This window comes from Gopherus evgoodei, chromosome 10 (genome assembly GCF_007399415.2).
Source record: "Gopherus evgoodei ecotype Sinaloan lineage chromosome 10, rGopEvg1_v1.p, whole genome shotgun sequence".
NCBI classification, from domain to species: Eukaryota; Metazoa; Chordata; order Testudines; family Testudinidae; genus Gopherus; species Gopherus evgoodei.
In genome coordinates, this window is record NC_044331.1 from 20,231,434 (window position 1) to 20,252,674 (window position 21,241).

General features: G+C 40.7%; 1 protein-coding gene across 1 annotated transcript in view; it reads left to right on the top strand.

Annotated features, from left to right (window-relative positions):
* ATP8B4 (ATPase phospholipid transporting 8B4 (putative)) overlaps positions 1–21,241 on the top strand; it is a 155,500-nt gene that overhangs the window by 115,464 nt on the left and 18,795 nt on the right. The window contains exons 17-23 of the mRNA XM_030578888.1: positions 1,018–1,133; positions 3,382–3,546; positions 4,825–4,936; positions 6,159–6,264; positions 10,984–11,131; positions 12,902–13,085; positions 18,579–18,802. Of these exons, the coding sequence (XP_030434748.1) occupies positions 1,018–1,133; positions 3,382–3,546; positions 4,825–4,936; positions 6,159–6,264; positions 10,984–11,131; positions 12,902–13,085; positions 18,579–18,802 (1,055 nt within the window). The remainder of the gene's footprint in view (positions 1–1,017; positions 1,134–3,381; positions 3,547–4,824; positions 4,937–6,158; positions 6,265–10,983; positions 11,132–12,901; positions 13,086–18,578; positions 18,803–21,241) is intronic.

Below are 21,241 nucleotides of genomic sequence, written 5' to 3' on the forward strand. Positions count from 1 at the left end.
GGGACACCGCTTATTTAGAGAAAGCCCCTGGCAGGTCGGGCCGGTTTGTTTACCTGCCGCGTCCGCAGGTCCGGCCGATTGCGGCTCCCACTGGCCTCGGTTCGCTGCTCCAGGCCAATGGGAGCTGCTAGAAATGGCAGCCAGTATGTTTCTCGACCCCTGCCACTTCCAGCAGCTCCCATTGTCCTGGAGCAGCGAACCGCAGCCAGTGGGAGCCGCAATCGGCCGGACATGCGGACGCGGCAGGTAAACAAACCAGCCCGGCCATCCAGAGGCTTTCCCTACGCAAGCAGCATCCCAAGTTTGGGAAAAACTGGTCTAGATAATATTTAGCCCTGCCTCAGTGCAGGGGACTGGACTAGATATCCTACTGAAGTCCCTTCCAGTCCTTCCTCTCTATGATTCTATGGAGACTTTTTGGGAGAAGGAATGTGTATAGTAATTACAGATGGGCAGAGAATGTCAGAATTTGGATTTAGATGTATATTAGTTAGACTAAAGTTCAAGGTTTGGATTTGAGATTTAATTAGGGGTAAGGTTCAGAGTCAGATTTGATGGTAGCAAAATCTTGCAAATGTCTTTTATGATATACGAGTTCCAAATGTTGGAGTTTTGCAAGTCCAGCTGCTGTTGTGAGACTTTGGGGCACAGCTGATGCAGAAACAGAAAAATCTGATTCACAAGCAACACTGATGGAGAGGTTTCAGATCCAGGGACTTGTACCTGTCCCATCCCTCTGAAATTCAAAGGGGTTCAGATTTGAGAGGTTCCAGTTTTTGCCCTATCTCTAGCTGAAAAATTTATCAATATGTGTTATGTTCATTTTTAAAGTGTACATAAGCTGTACCTAACTCCTTTCCAGGTGATGGGATTGTTTTCTGTGTGCTGACTGCTGTACTTTTATTGATATGTACAGAACACATCTAACTAGACCTGGTAGGTCAAATAAACATTTGAAGAAAATGAAAGAAAAGCAATGATTTCAGTCTTAATTTCTACTTCTCTTTTCTTTTTCAGTTCAAACCCCAGATGGGCAGATAAAACTTTATTGCAAGGGAGCAGATACTGTTTTATTTGAGAGGCTTCATCCCTCCAATGAAGAATTAATGTATTTGACATCAGATCATCTTGAGGTATGTGCACTGATTCAGAAAAGTGCTTAAACACACACTTACCATTAAGCATGCGTGTAGGGTCTTAAGTTTAGAGTTAAACATGTGCTTAAGTACTTTCCTAAATATAGATGCTTTTCTTAATCAATATCTTAATAGGCCTTCTGCTCTGAAATGAGCCAGAATTTCTTAAACTTCAGCCTCACTTTGGCTGACCAAAGAGCTAAATTCAGTTAAATGACAGAGCTTTTTTGGGTCACTGTTAACTCCTGAAACAGCTGATATATTTACAGTGTTTGTAAGGTATCATTATAAGTCCTTAGAGTCCCTTGTGAAAAGCCAGTGGGAATCTGTGGATGTGGATACAAAGTATCCAGTTTGGTAATATGGTGTTAAAGAAAATAGATCTCTTCTATTCAGTTTGAGGGTCTAACCTAATGTGAACTTTAAAGGAAACTCTATAAAGCCCTCATTTCCTTCATTTATTTTTTTAGAATTCATGTTCTTTGTAAGTGTCCACATTTAATACAAACCATTCCATGAGTCTTTAAAAAAAATACTCCTTTGACATTAAGTATACAGCATGATGGTTTAGCAATATTGGTTACAAACATAACTATTGTTTTCGTCTCTGTAATAGAGCTTTCTTGGCTTTCTTTTAATGTTTTCCAGAAGGCCAACATGTTTTTTATGAAAGCAAGGCTGGAATCGTACACATCTGATCTTTGCAGTTGCTCAAATGCAAAGACCTTGAATTTTTCATCCTTGCCTAGTAAAGTTAAGGGAATATGTACTTATATATTGATGTATTATGTTTTTTTTAACATCAGTCTAATTTCCCCCTTCCATTATATTAATTTAATTCCAAAGCCTCATTGTTTTTTCAAGCCATTACATTCTGAGTTTTATAATCTCTGTTTATATATTAATTGTAATAGCTGTATAATAGAAGAGGGAATGTTCAAATATTCATTGAAGAGGAAAAAAATGTTGTTAGTGAAGCATTGTAAACCATCTGATTTGTTGAGATGAGCTGCAGAGTCAAAGACAATTCCTGAAATGTTTTTGGTTTTTAACAGTAAAATTGCTCATATTAGTTGTTTGACTTTGAAAAAAGTCAGTCATTGAAATTCTAAGATATAAAGTGGGGAATATATTTTGGATAATAAAGGTATCTAATATGCAGTGCAATCTGTAAGAATGTGTACATTTTGAATAACATCACGTATGCAATTACTTTTATATTAAAGAAATAACGGGTTGTCTGTAGGATTCTGCATGAGCACAGGAGTCTGCACCAGGCAATCCTAATGCAGGATCAGAATCTATATTAATTAGCATGAGCTACCAACATATCAGATTATGTTAGTTTTCACCACTTTTAAGTGTTGGGGTGTCTGCTTTAGATCTGTTTCTCTCTATGATTAGGTTGAAGGGCCTAACCTGTTAACGTGTGTATACATATCTGTGTGTGTTGACCAGTGGTTTCAAATTTGGATGCTGATTATCAGAGATGTGGTGCAGCCACAGCTCGCATTCACTCTAAAGCCCTTATTGTTAACATAACAGATACGTTGTACCTTAGGCCATGATACCATGTCATAGAACTATTGTGATTAACATACTTCTTGAGACATTTCTACTCCTATTATCTGGTCCAGCTTCTTACAGTTCTTCCACTGATACCATCCTAGGTAGATGGGTATTATGCTTTTAAGATGATGGATTAGTGATAATGTTCACAATGAACTTATTATTTGTTTTTTTTATATGTGGTAGCACCAAAAGTATACTAAGTATTTTACTTAATTGTGCTAAAGAGAGTAGTCTGGGTACGTTAGCTGCCTTTCAAGGTTAAAACTTTCATCTGTTTAACACCTAGGTACCAATTCACATTCAGCTCTGTCTGACTGCAACATTTCGCTTATTAACTTTGATCGATTTTTTAGATTCTTGTTAGAATATTTGTGTTTATATAGAAGTTGCCACAAATCATTCAAGTTATTTTTTTAAAGAACAAAATCTAGCTATAAGGAGAAAATGTGCCCACAACCTTACCTCGAAGTAAAAGAAACCTGAGGAGTTTAAATCCCCCAGAAACAAGGTTTATGAGAATTTAATTTCAGTGGTATCTTACAGTACCCTTGCTTATTGACTCCATAATCAAGAAAGGTGTTAACAGAGTGGGAAATTAATATAATCTGGTTATGACTAATTTAGTTCATATTGTTCCGATAGATACTGCTTATCTTTTGTTTTTATGTGACAGGAGTTTGCTGGAGAAGGCCTTCGGACCTTAGCCCTTGCATACAAAAGCTTGACTGAAGAGCACTTTAAAGAGTGGTTTAAAATACTTCAGGAGGAAAACACTTCACTTGATAATAGGAATGAACATCTTGCTGCAGCATATGAAGAGATTGAAAAAGACATGATGGTATATTCTGAGTGATGTACCACAGGAAAAGCATATTTGCAAAGTATTGCTGTGTTATAGATTGATACTTTTATATGCTCTTACGTTCCTGATGGTATGCTACAAGCAAGACTGCTAGAGTCTTTATATATGTTCACATTCAGTCAATGCCCCTCCTTGTTTAGAAGGATGCTAATGAATGTCTAGGCCAGTTGTGGTTTGGCTTTAAGATATTCAAGGCAACCATTGAGGGAATTCTTCGCCATGATTAACTGACTCGTTTTAAATACAAATTAACCTGATTTTTTTTTTAATTTAAGAAAGCAGCCGTTTTCTTTCCCCTAAAACTCTCATCAAGTCACATGCAAGTTCCATTTCAGAAAAGACCATCCATGCTGCTTTGTAATCAGAAAGCCGACTTTCAGTATGTAATATATACAGTTAAAACACTAGAATTATTTAAAACTTACTCTTGCCTTTACTCTATGAGTGATGGTGATTCCCTTCCTCTGACCACTCCGATAGCTCTTCCTCTCCCATGCCTGCTTTTTCCAATTCCTCTCTCTGTAAAGGCCAAAACCTACTCTTGGATGTGCACTTACAACTCCCATTGTAGTCAATGTGAATTGACTATATGTATCTGAGGGCCATATTTGGCCCTGCTTCTGAACCCCCAGCTGAGTTTTCCCAATTCCTTTGAAATTCTGCACTCTTTGTTGCCTTGACTGAATATTGATATTTCAACTTCTGGTCTCTGCAGATTATGTTAAAGAGGCAACACGTAAACTACAATTCACATTATGTTCCATTGTGACATATACCCATGCTTTCAGTTTCATCCTTGTTTATTCCCCATAAGGATGCCTTTGGCTGAGACTGATATGGAGATACAGTCATAAAATAAGAGAGCTGACACAGAAACTACAACCTAGAAAATAATGATTCTAGATCTGCTGCTGCCATCCTGTTGGACAAGAAAAGGGCTTGAGGCACCCCCAAAACCAGGGGATCCCCAGCCAAGATTGCCATGAAATTATGTGTTATGTAGTTCTTGATGCAAATTAGACTGTAGACTGCCTTTGAGACTTGGGGAAATTTCCATTGCTCTCAGTGGAAGCTGTGAATGTAGATCAAGGGTAGTATATTGTATTAATGTTTGACTCGACTTGATGTTATCTATGTGTAGATGTTTAAAAGTATGTAGTTTATCCTGTTTATATTTCCCAGATCTCTTAGTTTAACTAAGTGAATTTGCAGTGTTTGTAAAAAGTCACTTAAATGTTCTGCTTCCTTACAAAGTTACTAGGTGCTACTGCTGTAGAAGACAAGTTACAAGAAGGAGTTACAGAAACAATTGCCAGTTTATCACTAGCTAACATTAAGATCTGGGTTCTAACAGGAGACAAGCAAGGTAATTCATTAATACTGTGTAATTTTGGGAGTAAGTGGGTAAGGTGGGGTGATAGAAAACCCTAAATGCAGTGAGATTTCTACAGTTCCCTTGCATGGAGTGCAGGGAGCACATTTCCTTGAACATTATTATTATTTAACATTTATAAATTATTAATAAAGCGCAGCTCTGAGGGGTTTGATGCACATTAAGGCAGAGCAATGAGGGTAACATTGAGTTGTGCATGAGCATGCGAGGAGGACAGCAGAGGTGTGACTGTTGAATCTTGTGGTGAACACCCTACACCATGGCAGAGGAGAGCATCGCCTGCAAGGTATACTATAGCTGATGGCTTTGGAGGCAGGATTCTCTCCACATGACCTTAGTATTTGTTTAGGCAGTGTGCAGGATCCTGGATGGGGGTCATGTATGGAACAATGAATACAAATAGTGTCTTGTAAAACCATCTAAAAGGTTCTACCAATTGTTTTGGTATTTGTGGTTTGAGGTTCAGCAGCACAGTATGCATAATATTTTCAGTTGTTAATATCACAGCATGATTTTGGGTCCTAAATTCTTTGGATATGGCACTCGCCACAGGTGCACAGTGGAGAGAAAAAAGCTCTCAAATGGCACATGTGTACTTGAGCATTTTAATCTCAAAAACAACTCTACAAAAATATAGTTAAATAGCATTTACAGTTTTTTTCTAATGATGACCCTATAGGGGTTTAATCTCTCCTTTTTTTTCTAGTGCACAAGGGTGACTGTCTATGGGTTACTCCTCATATAGAGGCAGTGTGATATAGCAGATAGGGCACTGTATTAGGAGTTAGGATACTTGGGTTCTAATCCCTGCTTTTTTCCACTGATCATCCATGTGACCTTGGGCAAGTGTTTCTTTTTTTTGTGCCTCAATTTCCCTTCTCACTTTGTCTGGCTGGTCTATTTAGAAACTCCTTCGCTTTTTTGGTATGTGTTTGAACAGTGTCCAGAACAATAGGGCTTTGATCTCAGTTGGACTCTGAGTACTATTTCACTATAAATAATAACCATAAAATATAGCTCAGAGGAAGGTTCATTTTTAGTAATACATTTATATCAAACCCAGTAATTATGTTAGAGAATTACTCTCATTATGATAATACTGTACTTTCAATATTCTCTGTTGACATTACAAAGTAAATAAATAATGATTTTAACTACAACCATCCTAAGCAAAACTGACATTATTGTCTCTCAGAAACTGCCATGAACATTGGTTATTCCTGCCATATGCTCACTGACACCATGAATGAGATTTTCATAGTGACTGGTCACACGGTAATGGAAGTGCGTGAAGAACTCAGGTAAAAAAAACATTTAAAATAACATTATCTTATTTTCTTCCTTGCACACAAAATACTCCAGTTGTCAGGAGGTAGCCATGTTAGTCTGTATCCACAAAAAGAACAAGGAGTCCGGTGGCACCTTAAAGACTAACGGATTTATCCCAAATAAATCCGTTAGTCTTTAAGGTGCCACCGGACTCCTTGTTGTTACTCCAATTAGACTCTCTCTCCCTATCATACTACAAACCTTTCCTTAAGATTCCATCTGTTAAAGTTCTGTCAGCTGGCATAAAAGTGTGTCAACTTGCTTGTCTGAAGGCAACAAACCAGCGACTTGAGGCCACTGCTCCAGACTGCAAACTAGAATACTGGTTGGCTCCCACTCTGCATGGGTGATAGGATCATTGCATATGCATAGTCATGAGTTCTGTAGTCGTGACCAGGGCCGGCGCTACCATTTAGGCGACCTAGACAATGGCCTAGGGCGCCAGAATTTGGGGGGGGGCGCTGTTTTGCCGGGGGGGCGGCACGCGGGTCCAGTGGACCTACCGCTGTCATGCCGGCAGATGGTCCGCTGCTGGAAAGGCTCCGGTGGAGCTGCCGCAGTCATTTCGGTGGACGGTGCGCTGGTCTAAAGGCTCTGGCGGACCTACCGCAGTCATGCCTGCAACAGGTCCACCGGAGCCAATAGGCCAGTGGACTGCCCGCCGGCATGACTGCGGCAGCTCCACCAGAGCCTTTTCAGCAGCGGACTGTCTGCTGGCATGACTGCGGTAGGTCCACCAGAGCCACGGGGGGAGGCGAAATGGCCATCCACCTAGGGCATCAAAAACCCTGGCACCGCTCCTGGTCATGTCTCACTCCCACTGCTGCCTTCCATGTCACTTTATGCTTAAGAGTGGAGAGGTTAGAACAAACGCCATTATCACTTCATCTGGCAGAGGAAATGTCAGCAGTTTCTAATTTGGAGAATAATTACTATTAGAAATAGTGCTGACGTGGGCATATATCTCAACCTCTGTTTCTTTCTCTCTCACACACGTTTATCTCCTCTCTCAGTGTGGTAGCTGGGACTTCTGAATGATACACATAGCTGGCATTATGATTTTTGTTGTTGGAAATTTATGTAAATTTCCTTCCTTGGAATAGAATAAATTATTACCACTCACAGCACAGTTGGGAAATACACAGACAGTATGCCAACATAATACCATCCTGACCCTTTCAGTTCTTACTCTTCTGCAGGAGGAGAGCCTTTTCTTTTCTTTTTTCTTTTTTTTAATACAGAAACAAGTTGCACATGTATTTAAGTATTGGTCAGTAGCACTGAAAGCATGCCATGGTATCAAACTTTCTACAGTGTTTTATTATAATTTCACTAGAATATGGAAAATGCATTATAGGCAGCAGCATCCTTCCACCTTTTCCAGACAGCGTACTGAATAGATGTGTTTAAAGATCTGTAGGCCATGCCTTTCTCTCCCTTCTACTTTTCCTCAGCGAAGTTTAGAGTTTTGTTCCTTCTCAGTTCTCTTATTTGTATCTCTTTTGCATTTCTATGTATTTTTTTCTACTTGCACTAGAGCCAAACATAGCAATTTCTAATTTTTTCTGTAATTACCATGGACATAAAATTCTTGCCTATTTTGGGTATCAGACAAACAAGGCATCAGTTTACCTAATTATCCCTTGGTATTTTAGCACCAGCCAAGTGGTTTGGGCATTTCAGTCCCAGCCTATTCCTATAACTAATATATCTTCAATCTGAATAATGGGAAACTACATAATACAACTGTTTAAGTAAACAAACACCTTTTTTTTTTAGCCTTTTGTGATTTGTGTATTTTGGTTAAGCATTATACTTTATATATGGCCTTTATTCAATGAAAATGAGTTATATTAACATGGGTTCTATTTTTTCATAAACTATTTATGTAGGAATTAATTTGGGTATGAATTGTCGAGCTTGGCGCAGGGGTAAGGGGTGAAAATCACTCATAGAGCATTAGGCCTGGGTTCAAGCAAGAAAGCAGTGTGGGAACCAAATATGGACATGGTGAAACAGAGTAAATGATTCTTCCTTTTAAAAAAAATCTTGGAAACATGGAAGATAGGCAGAAATGAGGTACAAATGTGTACCATGGTTTGCATAGTCAAAAGATTGTCAAAGAGTTGGGTGATGTAGTTGCATTGTGCAATGTAAATAACTACATATCCATATGTGATTCCAGTTATCAAATGGTGTAGACGAAAAGCTTTAGTTGGCAAAAGGCAATGCTGCCCTTGGATATGTGAACCCATGTGAATTCCACCACATGTCTGACTGAGGGCATCACTGAATACAAGTAAATCCTGGCTTGCATTTTACCCCTTTGGGAATAGGCTACTGATGAAGGAAAGCAGAAATTGAGTCAGTAGTACAGACTGGGAAAGGACTTAATTAAACAGGAAACCCACAAATACTCATATTTGTTTCTGGAAAAGACATCTAGAAAATCTGCATGCACAGTATATTGTGTCACTGAAGCTAAAATATATGTTTAGAGAATGGAGAGAATTATCTAGATATTCTTTCTAATAGAACAAGTGGCCGTTGCCTCCAACTTTTAACTCTTAGTGTAGATAGTGGGTATTTCCTGATTTGATGTTCTGAAACAAACTGTCTGATTCTCCCAAGCCAAAGGAACTTAAGAGTTTTAAAATTTCTCCCTCCACTGAAGTTTTTCATACTGAATTTATGATATTGCAGTCATTTCCATGGCTATATATGGTGATTTTGTAAACACTGTGGTTTGATTTCAGTGCGGGATCCAATAGAAGATGATGCTTAGATCAAAGTTAGTATTAAGACACATCTTCAGTAAGACAGAAAATGGGTAACAAAATACATTATATTTTCTGAATTCAAGTTTGTGGCAGTATGCAAGTTTTTCTTCCCCCCGCAGACTTTTTATTAGTGGCTTCTTTAGTACCAGTTCCTCTTCTCTCACAACATGCTTAATTATCTATTGTTTCTTTCTGGTGTCATCTTTTATTTCCCATGTAAAGCATCTTGACTTTACCCTTATTGTGATTTTGGGGTGGAATGCACTGGTTGTCTCTGTGCCATTTCCAGATCAACCACATAGGTGGCCTTCAAAGAACAGAGACAACACTCTTTCCCAGGAGACCAACTGCATCACTGCTGTGGTACTCCTGGTCTCCATTGCATAGTAGACAAGTTGTTCTGGAATTAGGCATATAGCACCATGATATCCTGCAAATACAGACTAGATATGGGTATTTTAAGTAAAAGTATGCTATCTTTTACTGCAGATGTAAATAAATAAGAAATCCTGGACTCTGGTGAGCAGCATATTTATTTTGGTATTTTATGCAGAAGCTGCCCCTTGTTTAGAAAACAACTTATTCACTGAACCAATAATTGAAATTTTTTTCAAAAAATGAACATAGGTGTCATGTGTCATAGTAAACATTGTGATATGATCGGAACTTCTTAAAAGTTTAAGGGTCTGTTCAGACCAGATTCTTGTAGAGCAACTGTGTATTATTTTTCTAAATTTAAAAGACAAGTGAATATTAAAAATAAAATAAAATTGAAAAATAATCAAAGCTAAATAAGCAGCAAAGAGTCCTGTGGCACTTTATAGACTAACAGAGGTATTGGAGCATGAGCTTTCATGGGTGAATACCCACTTAGTCAGATGCAAATGTTAGGCCCATCTAGGCAACTTCCACTGGATGGTAAGGCTTTAGGGAAGACAGACACATGTATTAACTGTTTGTTGTTTTAAAATCCTTTTTCTCTCAATGTTTTCTTCCTTCTCTTAAAATAAGCAGTATTTAAGAAGGCTGTTTTGTCGCTGAATACCAGTGGACACAAACTCCTGAAGAGATCAGCTGGTGTCAAATCCAGTCAGATCTGAGGCAGGGCCGGTTCCAGGGTTTTTGCTGCCCCAAGCAGCAAAAAAAGAGCCACGATCGCTATCTGCGGCACCAGTTAAAATCTTTATACCAAATTAGTGATAAATCACTCCGGTCAAACTCAGATCAAGATTGCTATTTAAGTTCTAAGTTATTTAAAAGCAGCAAAGAGTCCTTTGGCATCTTATAAACTAACAGATGTATTGGAGCATGAGCTTTCGTGGGTGAATACTCACTTCGTCAGATGCATGTCTAAGTTATTTAAAAACACTCAGGAATATTGTCTTATCTTCATACCTACACCACCTACTTCCTTAGATTTTAAACACGCTACAGCAGTGGTTCTCAGACTGGGGCCGCCGCTTGTTCAGGGAAAGCCCCTGGCAGGCGGGCAGGTTTGTTTACCTGCTGCGTCCGCAGGTTTGGCTGATTGCAGCTCCCAGTGGCTGCAGTTCGCTGCTCCAAGCCAATGGGAACTGCAGGAAGTGGCATGGTCCAAGGGATTTACTGACCACCACTTCCCACAGCCCCCATTGGCCTGGAGCAGTGAACTGTGGCCTCTGGGAGCTGTGATCGGCCGAACCTGTGGACGCAGCAGGTAAACCGGCCTGGCCCTCCAGAGGCTTTCCCTGAACAAGCAGCGGCTCTAGTTTGAGAACCACTGCACTGCAGTATCTTCATCACGTAAAAGAAATATCCTTCTTGCCTACTGAAATTCGCTCTTATCTAGTATTAATTACAGCAGAACTGAAATTAGCTCTAAATCGTTGTCTGATTAAAATTAATAATAACATATTCCTTTTTTCTTTTAAGGAAAGCGAAAGAACGTTTGTTTGGACAAAGCAAAGACCTTTCCAATGGTCATGTATTTTGTGAAAAAATGCAAGAATCAAAGCAGGGCTCGGTCTTGGAAGAAACTGTCACTGGTGATTATGCATTAGTCATAAATGGACATAGTCTGGTAAGTCAGTTTTTTCAGGTTTTGTCCTTTCCTTCCCATCCCAAATAATGTCTGTTTTGTTTTCTAGTGAGGGATTTCTCTCCAAACTCTAAAACCGTTTCATAAGAAAGCTAAAAACAAAGGCTGACATAATTGCAAGAAACAATTAAAAATTACGTCTTAACTTTTGGATGTGTATGGAAGAAAAATCAAATGAGTAACTCTATACAGCTTTTTTTAATAACTGCCACAGTGGAGAAGGCCTCATAGTAAGAACTAGTTCACACTATCTTATCCCTTCTTAACTAGACATAGACCACTGCTATTATTGTTTAAGGACTTGTGTGAGGGGAATATCACAAATCAATGCTAATTAATTAAGTGTATGCCATTAGGCAGATGTAATGCTGTTATTTTTTCCTGATGTTTGTTGTTTGAGAGCACAACCTGACCTTAAAATAATTACTGCACCAAAGATACCTCCAGTGGGTTTTCTAAATATCAGCATCTTACAGGGATGCCAAAACAATTTGCTTTGATTAGGAAATCTGGTTCTTGTCATAATAGAATAAACTTACATTACTTTAATGTAGTTCAGGTTCAAAATCTTGAACAAGTTCAAAACGATCTTCTGACTCTCTAACTTAAGAGAGTTAAAAGTGCAGGCTTCACTTTTGAGAAATTAGCTGCTAGCTAATAAGACACTAGCTCGGTTGTGAACATCTCCAGCAAGCACCATCACTGGGATTAAGTGGCACCCTAATTGGCAGCCTCATCAGAGAGTCAAAGGAATGGGAAGAGCAATGGCTATTTTCTGGTTTTGGCAGAGTTTAAAATTAGAATTGGGAAAGAAGATAAAATTTCTAGTTACCCTTGTTGTTTGGAGATATCTAAAAGGCAACCAGCTCATGCCTCAGTCCTTTCCCCTGAGCCTTTTCAAAGATCTAGAAAGCACTATCTTTTCCCTATTCCTTGGGGCATCCCCCCCCCCACCCACCTGCCCCCAGTCTTGATAATATCTAAACCAGTGACCTGAAGTTTTTCCTCTCCCATGATTTTGAAGAGATCCCTGTCCTTTTCTTGCCTGGGGCTTTCAAAAGGTTTTCTCTCCCTCCTACAGTTTGATGGAAAAATTGTCACACAGTAAATGAAACTGCACAATATGTGTCAAAATGGGAACATTTTATGCATTTTTCCAGTGACCCTGCTCACATGTCACATACAGTTGGACTAGCTATATGTCAATCCAAAGGAGAGAGGCAGACCACAGAGTTTGGTCAGACTTTATTTAATGATAGTTGCCAGCATTTTACTGTGTCTGAATTGTGAAGAGGCTCTGTGGGTGCTGAACTACAAAGATACATTGAGTATCTGCAACTAAACACTTGCAGCAGAGCTGATGATTCACTAGATTAGGCCATTTTAAATTCTCATAAAGTTAGCTGGAAAGTCAAGTGCTGGACTGAAATAACTGTAATTATCCAATTTTAGGTTATTTCTTCCCTCTTTGTTAATATTGTATTGAACATGTAATTAAATCAAGTATTTTACAACAAAATGTCACTTCGCTCGCGTTGTGTGTTAGGATTATATGCATACACTGATGAGACTGATTTATTGTATTTACTGGAGATGTGTGGTATCTTCCACTAAAGGCTTCAGCTGTTTAAAAAAACTTGTGAAATTATTTTATTTATTATATGCAAATAATTCTCATTTCCTACCCATCAAATCGTCTGTTGATTATAGTTACAGAACCAGCACTCTGATAGGGAATACTTTGTATTGCAGGCTCATGCACTTGAGGCTGATCTAGAGAATGAATTTGTGGAAGTTGCCTGCATGTGTCAAACTGTGATTTGTTGTCGAGTGACCCCCTGTCAAAAAGCACAAGTGGTAGAGCTGGTTAAGAAGCACAGGAAGGCAGTCACCTTGGCCATCGGAGATGGAGCCAATGATATTAGCATGATCAAAAGTAAGAGGAAATTGTGTCATAATATTCAGTTAAAAGCATAAATAGAAATGTCAATAACGTGCTGTTTGCCTATCAATGAATTCATATTTCTTCTTCGAGTGGTGTCCCTGTGGGTGCTCCACTCTATGTGTCGGTGCGTCCCTGTGCCAGAGATCGGAGATTTCTCACAGCAGTACTCAGTCGGGGGAAGGGCGCGCACAGGAGTCATCTCAGGCAGTTGTTGGCACCTCCTGTGGCGCAGCACCCCTGACCGTCCCCTCAGTTCCTTCTCAACCATCTTCGGATGTAGACGGAGCTCCACAGCGGTGCTTTCTTTGATACTTTCTGAAAGAAAAAAAAAAGTTACATAGGAACTTCTTATTAGTCTATGCTTAGTTACATTGTTTAGTTAGTCTTAGTCTATACATAGTTACATAATTTTGATAGTTCCTCTTAGAGGTTTTTCTTCAAAAAAAAAAAAAGAAGAAAGAAGACTTTTTCTCTGCTTAACTCGCCCTTTCGGAACAGTTTCTACAGTTTACCATTACAATTAACTCCCACCCTTATCTCTCGAGAGGCAGGAGAGGCTTAACTGCCATCATGCCAGGCTCAACAGGATTTTAAAAGTGTGACTCCTGCCGTGAACCAATCCCAGTCTCTGACAGACACACATCCTGCATTCACTGTCTGGGAGAAACTCATATCTCCCAGAAATACTTAAACTGCACCAACTGAACAACAAGGGCAAGACGTGACAGGGATCTCTACTTGAAAATGTTTCTGCTGGAGAAATCCCTCCAACCTCCACAAGAGACGTCCTCTGGGGAGTCTCATAAACCAAGATCCCTGAGCTCTGATAAGGCTCCAACTTCCAAAACTCAGGAAGTGAGCCTTGACTTCTCCAGCAAGGGTGTCTCAGAAAAAGAGAGCTTCCCCAGCGAGGTCTTTACCATCAGTGCTCCACTCATCCAGAGTGAGCACTTGTGAGGCACCGGACTCCTCCGACTCTGTCCCTCAGCAGACCCCTGCTGAGCCTCAACGTGCAGCACCAGAGTTGAGACATCAAGTCTCCTCCATGGCACTGACTACCCTGGTGCAAAGCGTGGCACAGGCAGCAGTGCCGCAATCAATGTTGCCACCACTGGCACTGACCCAAGACTTGATGCCAGCTAATAAGCTAAACCCAGCACCAGTCAGCACTCCCAACGGTCGACCGCAACCCCAAGGCGGGACCAGTGCAACTCCTGCATACTGAGGATATAGCAGTTTCTTCAGCACCGCAATCACCAGGGCCAGCTCCAGGCACCAACGAACCAAGCAGGTGCTTGGGGCGGCCAATGGAAAGGGGCTTGGCACATCTGGGTCTTCGGCGGCAATTTGGCTGTGGGTCCCTCACTCCTTCTCCTCCTCTTTGAGCTGCCGCCGAACTGCTGCTGAAGAGGGAGAGGTGGGCGAAGGACCCGCCGCTGAATTGCCGCAGAAGAATAAAGCGGCGTGATTGAGCTGCCGCCGAAGTGCCACCGATCGGCTTTTTTTTTTTCCGCTTCACCACTTGGGGCGGCAAAAATGCTGGAGTCGGCCCTGACAGTCACTTCTGCTCATCACTGAACACTCCCCAAGCTACATAGCATGGTACATCCTTCATCTCCTGCACTCTCCATACATAGTGGCGAGGAAGCAGGCATGCAGGACAACCACTTGGCCCACATACCAGAATCTGTATTCTGGTCCCCCTTCCCCAGCAACAAGATGTTCCAGAATACGCCTATCATTACCACACAGAGAAACCTCTGACCCCGAGACAGAGATAGAAGAGGAAGAGATACTATCACAGACAGACCTGGATGATTCACCACCTGCCCCACACTCATCTTCCACAACCAGACGAAGCGGTGACGCTGTCTACCCCAGTGGCACCAGATGACAGTTCCAAGAACTCTTCAAAAGAGTAGCAAACAGCCAAGAAATTGCCTTACGTGAGGTGCAGGAGAAGCAACATAATCCTACAACCGGCATCATCGACCAAGATTGCCCTCCCCATGGATGAGGCTATAATGGATCCTGTGGAGGTAATATGGCAAACACCAGCATTGACACCACCCACTAACAAAAGAGCTGACAGGAAATACTTTGTTCCAGCCAAAGGTATGCAATTTTTGTTTTCACACCCTCAAGCCTGCTTTCTGTTAGTAGAGGCTGCTAATCAGTGCAGTAAACAGTCTCATTTCCACTCCTCACTGCAGGATAAAGAACACAAGAGACAGGACCTCTTTGGGTGGAAAGTTTACTCATCAGCCACCCTTCTGCCCAGAGTTGCCAAATAACGACTACGCTAACTGTAGTGAAATGCAAGAGCTCGTGGAGGACCTTCCCGAGCATAAACGTCCTCAACTCAACGCCATTATCAACTTCTTCTTATAAGCATTTGATAAATAACATACTGCTGAATCCACCTTAATTGGGATACCCAAGTGGCTCACCTTTCATTCTGATTAAGGAGAATTTCTGACTAACGAGGTGGCGCACTTTTTGCTTGTATCTGAAATAGTTCTCAGATTGCTTTGTTTTGCTCACTTTTAACTTGCTGGTTCTCGGAAGAAATAAATATGTTATAGGTGTGTCACTTACAAAAGAAACAACACTACACAGAACAAGAAGTTATTTTTACCCAGATTGAGCTAAAAGTGAACTACCAAATTCAGGGCCTTCCAGCATCCTAGCAGTCCTATACTTTTTCCATCTTTAAAGGGGTTAATTTTCATCAGTGTTTCAAAGAACCTAAAGAGAGATTGTTAAAACACTTCTGCTTTATAATAAAAATAATTGGAGATATACTTATCTCCTAGAACTGGAAGGGACCTTGAAAGGTCATTGAGTCCAGCCCCCTGCCTTCACTAGCAGCAGGACCAAGTACTGATTTTTGCCCCAGACGGCCCTCTCAAGGATTGAACTTACAATCTTGGGTTTAGCAGGCCAATGCTCAAACCACTGAGCTATCCTTCTCCCCTCACAAACAAGCACTGGCAGAGGCCAAGGATTTTTGAAAGGTGTCAAAGCACCATCAGCCTCTGAACATTACAAAGACATAGTATCCCTATTTGAGTACCACTGCTCACAGGGCCAGCTCTAGGCACCAGCAAAACAAGCAGGTGCTTAGGGTGGCACATTTCCAGGAGGCGTCATTTTGGCCATCCTTTTTTTTTTTTAACTCACTTCCTTCCCTCTCACAACCCTACAGAAGTGGAGCCATGGATCAGCTGAGGATCCAGCATGGGAGCCGAGAACCCACGGGACCCTTAGTTCCTTGCCTAGCTCCCTGCCTATAGAGCAGCCCTGGAGCAGGGAAAGAACTACATTTCCCAGCAATCCATTGGCAGCTATCAACAGGAAAGAGAGGGGAGGGCGTTAGGTAGCTGAGCCATGCTGCAAGTCGAAAGTGGTGGCACTGTGAATGGGGAACAAGTGTGCCCAAGGAGTAGAAGGCTTTGCCCCAGATGTTCCCTTCAGAAGACTTTCCCAGACTGCATTAGGGATACTGGTGTGATTTCATCATGGAATTGGGTAGACTAAATGAACAGTGCCCCTCTCTATCTGAAGCCTAGCAAGGGAGGTACGTGTATCCCACTAGAATTTAAAATGAAAAGTAAGGGAGGGGAGGCTCTGCTCAGGGACTTCAGCAGCTTTAGATACAGTACCAGGCACGTAGGAGGATTTCCACTTCTGAGCCATGGAAGCAGAAATTGACTTTTCCTTTCCAGATTTAGCTAATATTCAGAAAGGGAATCTAGCACTTGCCTTCCAGATTTGAACACCCTCAAAATTCAGGAATGCTCAAGCTCAATTTGAGCAGCTGTTACTTCATTTCTCCCAAATCAGATATACTGATCCACTGTAATTTGTTGTAGAAAAAATAGGATAAGAAATGAGGAAGCAAGAAATGCTTCCCAGTGGTTCTTTAGGACTGGAATTGCTATTTTCAACAGCCATTGCCCTTTTTGTTTGTTTAAAAGGAAGACAGTGATATTGCATTGGCAATTTCCCCATAGAAACAAAGAGTGGAACAAAAGAATAATAAAGGCACCTCAACTTTCCTCATTTATGGAGGATAGTCTTATAATATGCATCCAGATATCCTCCAATCACACAAGAAGATTATTCCACTTTATTGCAGTTCTGTAACCATATGGGAACCAATCCTGTCTGTGTTCTGTGCACATCCAAAATTCCTGCTGAATGACCCGCCCTAGTAGTGAGTTACCAGTGACCCAGGGCTGGGACAGCAGGAGGGTGCAGGTTGCGTGGGGGAGCCCAGGGCTGGGGTGGCAGGGGAGTGCAGGGGGGAGCCCAGGGCTGGGGTCGGGGGCAGCCAAACATTTTTTTTGCTTGGGGCAGCAAAAAACCTAGAGCTGGCCCTGACTACTCATATGTTGGCATCCCAATTAAGTAGAATTCCTTGGTAGTGCAACTTGGCTATCCTGGTAAGTATCCCAACTGAATTGTGTGCTGATTAAGTGGAGGGTGCAGTACAGCCATGAAGAAATATCTTGTATTTTACAATATTTGCATAGCAGAATACAGTTCACAAGTACAGCATTAGTAACTAATGTAAATTCTTTTACTGTAGTATCAGTTACTTGGAAGATGTTTTGCATATTAAAATATGCTACTGTGCAAGCAGGTTGTACAGTAAATATATTGTCTTTGTAATTCATTGATGGGCAGCCCTTAAAATAAAATAGTAAGATGCCTTACGTAGCTAATAATGTACTGTGTTGGTTGCTTGCAATATATCTGCTTGCTGACTGTCACTCAATCCTACCATTGTATAGAACCCTACATTCCAATGGCATTTCTTCAAGCAGATGAATGGGGGGGTTGGGCCCCACCTTATATTCAGAAAAAATATGGCCCATTAGACTGAAATTGAATGGTTTGAGGCCAGTCTGGGTATAGGGGTGGTGAACAGTTACTGGACTACTGCCAAATCTCAATCTTGAGTTGGGTTTTTAAAAACTAAATTTTATTTATTTAAAAAGTTTTCCTCGTTAGCTTCAATAACAACAGGGCCCTCCTCCAATTCACCTATTTTGGCAAAGAATAGGCAAAATAAACATTTTTTCTTCCAGAGAGAAGGAAGGAAGAGGGGTTGAAAGAGGAAGAGACAGTTATGGGAGCTTTAAAAATAATCATAACAAAATTATTTTATGTTAAAGAGGCGGCTAATGCTTCCCAAGATGCTGAAGGTGAGAGGCAGGAGTGCATGATTCAGTTTAATAGTAATGATAATGTTAACTTAGTGGGTGTTCCCTGTTGATCTGATAACTTCTCTGCTTTCTACCTCATGGTTTCAGTAGCCCAGGATACTGTTATTAGATGGTAAGGCAGGGATCACCTTAAAAAAGACATCTACTTCTGTCTCACTGAACAAAATCCTCGCTGTGATAGTTTAGCAAATGAATGCGTCTTTTTCAAATACTTAGTAGAGACACATTTCTGCTTCTTTTTTACTTACAGGTGCACACATAGGCATTGGCATCAGTGGTGAAGAAGGAATGCAAGCAGTCTTGGCCAGTGATTACTCCTTTGCCCAGTTCAGATACCTTAAGCGGCTCCTGTTTGTTCATGGCAGGTGGTCCTATTTCAGAATGTGCAAGTTCTTGTGTTATTTCTTCTACAAAAACTTTTCCTTCACTCTGGTGCATTTCTGGTTTGGCTTCTTCTGTGGCTTCTCAGCTCAGGTGAGTTTTTGGGAGTTAAGCTGATAAACCAACAGAACACTGTTGTGTATGTTTAATGTACCCAGCTGTAAAAAGGGGTGTTCTTTTAATTATTGGTTCATTAGAAGTCAGAAAATTGAACTGAAAAATCCAAATGTTTGAGTGAAAATCATTTGGAAGTTAATTAAAATCATATTAGTCTTTATTTTCTTTTTAAAAAATTAATCTGATTGAAATTGTTATACTTAATGATTTCCTTCATTTCCTCCAAATTGTTTAGACATTTCGTGATTTCATTTGTTAGGCCAGGCTGCTTTATGCTTAAAGGAAAAAAGAGAACCATATGTCCTAATCCAGTAAATAGTTTCTTTAGGGCTGAATCCTGAGGCTTGATTGTGTGGTTGTCAGGAGTGCTTAAATCTATAAATTCTGCAGGTCACATAAGTAGGCTCCATGCCAAGCCAACTGATCCTGACTAAGCTCTAGCCAAAGTCTAAGGTAAAATAAAGGTGTCTTGCAAGCTGCTTGGGACATGGGGAATTCCTTGTGTCCTTCAGCAAATCCTGCTTTTCCTATTTCCTCACGTTTGACCTGCAGAAGTTACTGAAAGCCCCAGGCCTTCAATAAACACCAACCAGCTGCTGTCAGCGAAGGAGACCAGGAGTAGAGTCCCTGTATTTATTTGTTTATTTTAATTATATTCTTGGGCAATTAGGAGAGGTGATTGTTTCTCACCTTCAAGTTGAAGTGGGGGACATGGGTCTTCAGTCCAGTGGGCCCTGAATCTGATGTGTCCTGGCTGATCATTTCAGATTTGTTAGATAGCAATAGTGAATTAGACAAGTGAGGCCCCTTTAAGTTTCTCCAGCTTCCTTTCTGTCATCGGGAAGAACCAGCCCTTTCCCAAACTCCCTTGTCCAGAGGTAGGGAGGCACTACATATACACAGTATCCTCCAGATGAAAAATGTCATCTATACTAGTCAATGTTCAGTTCTGAATAAGAAAAAAACCAAACCCTTTACTCGTTTGAATTTGAATGCATAGTCACATATTTATTGAATGCTTGTTTGTATATATGAAAATTTACTTAACATCCTGGGGATTTTGATCTGGGTCTCTCTCTGTTGGGAAAGAGTAAAGGGTAATAACTGGGGCTACACTGTGAATCTGTATTTTGGAGGTACCGCATTATAGTGAGATGTTGCTGAAAGCATAGCAAGAGGCTCTCTGAAAATCTTTCACCTCAGTTGGAGATACATGCGACATTCCATGGGTTAATACTCTTCCTCCACTGCCATCCCGTGAAGAAGTGCATACCCTCCTGCTCAAATCCATCAGTCCTTACACTCCCGTTCCTCTTGACACACTGTACTTCCCTCTAGCATCTCCAAAAGCCTTTACTAGGTAACTCTCCATAGCAGACAGCTGTGCCTCACAGCAACAGTGTTGGTGTCAACAGATCATTTTGTGACCTTTGGCTTATTGGGTGATTATTCAGATGGGCAGCGAGACCTCCTCTGTTGGTTCACTGGTGGGTCAATTGAGAAATTAGTGGGTAACCATTTGGTTATTGAGCTGGGCAAGCCTTCTAGCAGGCAAAGAGAGTGGCATTGGGGAAGTGGGTGATATCAGGAAACGGGTGTACTCAGGAAGGGTACTGGCTCTTGAAACTCAATACTGGGGCCAGGGAGTGACATGTGCTGCAGCAGCAGTGCCATTGTCTGTAGATGCATGCAGTGGCAACCTGGGAAAGTGAACTATTCCTAAGGTCTGCTGTCATGATTTCAGAAAAGAGAGGGTCAGGAATTGTGTAAAACCATGAATAATGGTAGAAACATTTTAAATGTCTGAGCTTTGGGAAACAACGTTTGTATTTCTGGGGAAGGAGAGACATTTCATAATTACAGGAATTAAACATAAAATTTAGTATGATTTATAGAGATACTTAGTGTTGGAACGCTTTTATTGAACACTAGAACATCAATAGTCTTTTCATGAATACTTTGACATTTTGGCTCATCTTTATAAACTTAATAGATGCAAGAAAGAATTTTCTCAGCAGTATAAACTATACATCTTAATTTTGTTTTTACATAATCTGGTGTAAAGGCTTAAGGTTTTCTAGCCGTTCTGATTGATTCAAAATAGGGGACAAATTTCCATGACTATGTTTTGAATAATAAACGTATTAACTCTGCATATTCTCTCAACCCACTGTACTTTGTGGAATGCACCAAAAATACATAACGTTGAAAATGGGAGGGCTTTGCTTGAATGTGGATCTTAGGAAGAACTTGTGGAGGGATTCTCTTGCATGACCTATGAAAAAATGGAAATCTGTAGGATAAAATTCAAGTGTAAAATGATACAAGGAAAGGAAATTAAGTAATCTGATGGCAAACATAGCTATATGACTGGGGGCCATCAACTTAATTGCCAGTATACTGGAAACTATTTCA